Source organism: Rhagoletis zephyria, unplaced genomic scaffold, assembly GCF_001687245.7.
Source record: "Rhagoletis zephyria isolate East Lansing unplaced genomic scaffold, Rhagoletis_zephyria_1.1 Rzeph_scaffold_07518, whole genome shotgun sequence".
In the NCBI taxonomy this organism is placed as follows: Eukaryota; Metazoa; Arthropoda; class Insecta; order Diptera; family Tephritidae; genus Rhagoletis; species Rhagoletis zephyria.
Window position 1 is genome coordinate 23,324 of NW_016164601.1, and position 4,756 is coordinate 28,079.

A 4,756-nucleotide genomic window follows, 5' to 3' on the forward strand; every position below is an offset into this window, starting at 1 on the left:
TGCAAAATTTCATAGCTTTTTCGATTACTATATCTGACTAGATCAAGATATGTATGTATTAATTTTTACTATGGGATTATATCGATGGCTGAGTGAAAGATCGATCTATCTCGGCAGCCAATTCGAAAACACCCTATCTCAGAAAATTTTTCAAGAACGCCCTACTCCAGAATTTGATTGAAAAACGCCCTATCTCAGAATTCGGTTGAAGAACTCCCTATCTCAGCTTATTTTTAATGTATTTTCGTTTGAGATGGGGCGTTATTCAACCAAATTCTGAGAAGGGTGTTTTTAATAAATTATGGTTTTTGATAATGCAAACGAACAAAATTATTCAAAAATTTAATGCATTAAAATTTTTCATTATCACTAGTTTGAATAATTTAAAGTGTACAAATTTCATTAGAATTATAAATTTTTTAGAATTAATGCATTGAAATTTTTATTTGCATTAAATTTCAAAAATTAATGCATTTTTCACAACTCTGACCAACTGTATGAATTGTCCAAACTTTGATTGTGTTGTTCCACAAAATTAAAATTTTGAAATAATTCTATATACTATTATTAAACGAAGCGATATATTCAATAACCCTGCAAACCATTTTTTCAGAGTATTCTGAATTGTAGATCTCATCTGATTCTTTCCGAATTTTCTAAAATGAAATAAACTGTGCCGAATTTGAGTTAACCCTAGGTCTTCAATTCGAGCCTCTGTGAACTATTTGTCAATTAGCGAAGCTTGAATCCTTCCTTCTCAAGTATGTATGTATATAGAGGATTAGAACTCTAACTAGGTACTAATGGACATACATCTCTTTCTTTTTTAATCTAAATTTCAAACCTTTTGATCAGAATCTTTAGAAAAATTTGGTAAGGCAGCTATGAATATAGCGCATACAATTTTTGACTAATGAAGTGCAAGTTTCAAGCGGCTAAAAATCGCATTGATTTTTAATTTTCTTTTTTTGCTGATGGATTTTTGCACTTTTTTCCATAATGCATGAATTTCTTATGAAATAAAATGCGGAAGACAGTTCGCAACAAAATGTAAAAAAAAAATCAACGCCAGTTTTTATGAACTGCACTTGCTATATAAACAACGCGAAATGGATTTTAAAGATACAGATTAAAAGTTTGAAATTTTTATGAAAAATTTGTTGGAGTTTTGGTTAAAGCTTCGACAATATTTATATAGAAAAATAAGAAAAAAAATCAACACGTGATCACTTCTTTGAGTCACTGCATAGCTTTGATAATGCCCATTAGACGACTAGTATCATTGAGAGCTGCATAATAAGTGAGAGGTATTGAGTTTAATTTCAAAATTAATGAAAATACTAAGGAAATTAACATTTTGTAAAGTTTCTTATTTGAAAAAGGGAACAAATTCAAACCAGCTGAATTTTGGCCATTCAAAATGAGCCGTTTTGTTTGCGGCAACGTTTTCCATTGTGCCGCCTTGCCATGTTATGTGCGTCTTGTCAGTCAAAAGCATTCCTATGACGCAGAAAAGAATTTCTATCTGGTGGTGCCCTTAATTTCTCCTTCATTGCAAGTTTTTTTGGGGGCGCGATCGCGAACGCCAAAAATTGTTACATTTTTAATAAATATCAATAATTTTCGGGTACGCAAATGCAACTATTATTTGGTTATAGTAACCAAATCGTGTGTTGAGAGAAATGTATGTAGTTGATTTTTTTTTATGAGTGTAGCTAACAAGTGGAAATGTTGGATAAAAATAGTTGTTTGTGGATAAAGTGAAAATTCTTCTTCCTATTACCCAACATTGCTCACTATCATACCATACCCATACTCGACCGCGACATACCACATTTGCGTCCAGTAAGTGGAGATTTCCCCCAACGACACAAACCACTTCTTCACATGCCCACTGAACCCATGCCAACTAACACCCCTCTCCCTCTGGTCCGACCCCGTGGAAACGGCACGCTAGTTAGGCTTGACGAAAATGATTCAACGACTACCCGATCTAGACAGGGCTGAGTAAATCACAAATCAAATAATTAATCAGCGGAAACGGTTTTGTAATCCATCAACAAAATGCCAGATCAGCAAAAAATTAAGGAGTTTTAGGTAAAAATGGACCGAACCTTGCACGAAGTATAGATTATCATCTGTCCCGGTATCTAACGTTATGGTGTTAAATTTACTTCAAATTAGAAGTTCTGCAATGCTGGATCATGGCTTTACCAGAAAAATTACAAAATATGCCCAATCAAAATGGCACAGACTTATTTGGTTTCATAAATTTGATGTAAAGCCCGAACCAACTCTTTCTAATGTCCAATATAAGCGTTGGCATAAAAATAGCTACTACATAGCACAACTTTCCCCATTCCGTTGACTGGCTCTAAAAGATGCCAGCTTTATTTGGTAATAATTTTTATGTTGAAATTATGCAGCGGAAAATCAGAATTCAGTCGGAAATTTTAGATTCTTAGAAACCAAATCAATAATATTAAGCGCTTTTACGAAATCGCAAACACGCCAGCCACCCAGAAGTACATAGAATTCAATTTGTAGTCGGACTCAGCACAAAAAAGGCCTGATATATGTATGTATGAAAATTTCTCAATACTCTTCGACTTATTTTGGCGGAAGCTGCATGATTTTCTCTGTCTCGCCTCTTTGCTTTGATTGTTATCTATGTATGTAGTTATTAGACCACGATAAAATATAAGTTCTTTACGATCGCATTACTTCTATTTTAAGTAAGAGTCACGTACGGCAAATGTGTAAGCACCTCTCATATATAAAAGCTTCAAAAACATCTCCGGTACAAGTAGTATTACAACACACTTCAGTGAATAGTCCCCATCGGTACGAACAGATCAAAGAGGTCATACAATGAACTGTTTTCTTTTCACACTATTCATTATTGCCGCACCGGTACGTGAGAAAAACCTTCATATATACGCACAGACACAAATAAAAAAACTTAAACCAAGACAAACTGACGAAAATGCGTAGACACAAAAAAAAATAAAAATATACAACTTGAATGTATTGTTGAATTTTTTTAGTGGCCAATCTAATTTGATTCTCTATTTTCTTCCAAAGCTCGCGACGACGGCATCTTATGGCTCGGCTTCTTACGGCTCGGGTTCTTATGGCTCGGCTTCCAGCGGCGGTAGTGGCGCTTCCTACTTATCATCTGCTTCATCTAATGGTTTGGACGAATTAGTGCAGGCTGCTGCCGGTGGCGCTCAACAGGCGGGCGGTTCCATCACACCTGCCAATGCTGAAATTCCAACCTCACCCGCGGAAGTGTCGCGCCTCAGCCAGGTGCAAGCTCAATTGAATGCACTCAACTCTAATGCCGTCTATCGCAATTTGAAGAACTCCGATGCCATTGCAGAATCGTTGGCCCAGTCTAGTTTGGCTTCGAACATTCGTCAGGGTAACATCAACATTGTTGCACCCAATGTGGTCGATCAGGGTGTTTACCGTTCACTGTTGGTGCCGTCTGGCCAAAACAATCACCAAGTGATCGCAACACAGCCATTGCCACCAATCATTGTCAATCAGCCAGAGCAACCACCTACCCATATTGGTGGTGGACCAGCGGCCGTTGTGAAAGCTGCTCCAGTCATCTACAAAATCAAACCATCCGTGATCTATCAACAAGAAGTGATCAACAAGGTGCCAACTCCACTTAGCTTGAACCCAGTTTACGTGAAAGTATACAAACCAGGCAAGAAGGTTGATGCTCCACTTGTACCCGGTGTGCAGCAAACTTATCAGGCACCTTCCTATGGTGGCGCATCATATGAGCCTGCGTCCGCACCATCTTACGGTGCTGCACCTGCCCAATCCTATGGTCCAGCCCCGGCCGCGTCCTATAATGTAGCTCCGGCTCCAACCTACAACGCCGCTTCTTCTTATGGCTCTGAAGCAACTTATAGCTCCGCTCCTGCTCCATCATACAGCTCTGCTTCTGCGCCAGCACCAGGCTATTAAATGTAGCAGTCAGTAGGCAAACTTAGCCAAATTAACTTAGTATTTTCGTTTTTCAGTTAAAACTTTTTTTACGTTTTATATGTCCTATTCGACAAGAAAAAATAAAAACCCAATTCTCTCACAAGCACTGTTTATTTATTATGGTGATTAAATTTTTGCGTGAATCAATCTGTATAAGGAAGCTCTGCAAAAATTTTATAACGGTTTAAAATACTTTGAGCTGTCTTGTTTATAATAAAAAAAAAATTATGGATTCAAAGTCTATGATATTACAATTTCATGACTGTTTTAACGCCTTGTGAATCTTCGAAGTGTCTACATAATCGAGTTTCGTTTTTGTCGTTGAGGGGACACACCCGAATAACAGTAAAAAAAAATAAACAATAAATAATACTCATCGATTTTCATTTTTACCGACTGACAAAAGAAAACTCAACTCGGTAAAAAATTTATTTTTAGCAACATGAGCAACCTTAATAGGTGCTTAAAATATGTTTGAATGTGCAGCACGTAAGAGACAAACTTTATGTGCGCTTATAAATAGTTGTCGAAAAAATCAAATTTATTAGCCACCTTCTCCGTACAAAATAAAGACATGCATGAAAATATAAAAAATTTTAAAATTTTTTTTAGGACTCGCTACCAGTGTTTGAAAATTTTCAATAATAGCGTAGCCGAGATATTGGTACGGCTAGAGGTGGTACTTTGAAGCGCGGCCGAAGGTCGCCTACTTAAAAATGAGTTGTGCCCGCAAAAATATTGAATATGGCAT

General features: G+C 36.8%; 1 protein-coding gene across 1 annotated transcript; it reads left to right on the top strand.

Annotated features, from left to right (window-relative positions):
- The first annotated feature begins 2,797 nt into the window (after positions 1-2,797).
- Positions 2,798-4,036, top strand: LOC108374252 (Chorion protein 36). Its single transcript, XM_017630233.1, has 2 exons — positions 2,798-2,913; positions 3,085-4,036. The coding sequence occupies exons 1-2, from the start codon at positions 2,872-2,874 to the stop codon at positions 3,982-3,984; spliced, it is 942 nt and encodes a 313-aa protein (XP_017485722.1). The 5' UTR covers positions 2,798-2,871; the 3' UTR covers positions 3,985-4,036.
- Positions 4,037-4,756: the final 720 nt, after the last annotated feature.

Bases quoted from the DNA above. Each gene is read 5' to 3' on its own strand.
- LOC108374252 (XM_017630233.1), top strand. From the start codon at position 2,872: ATGAACTGTTTTCTTTTCACACTATTCATTATTGCCGCACCG. The intron at 2,914-3,084 runs GTACGTGAGAAA...TTTCTTCCAAAG, and splicing joins TATTCATTATTGCCGCACCG to CTCGCGACGACGGCATCTTA.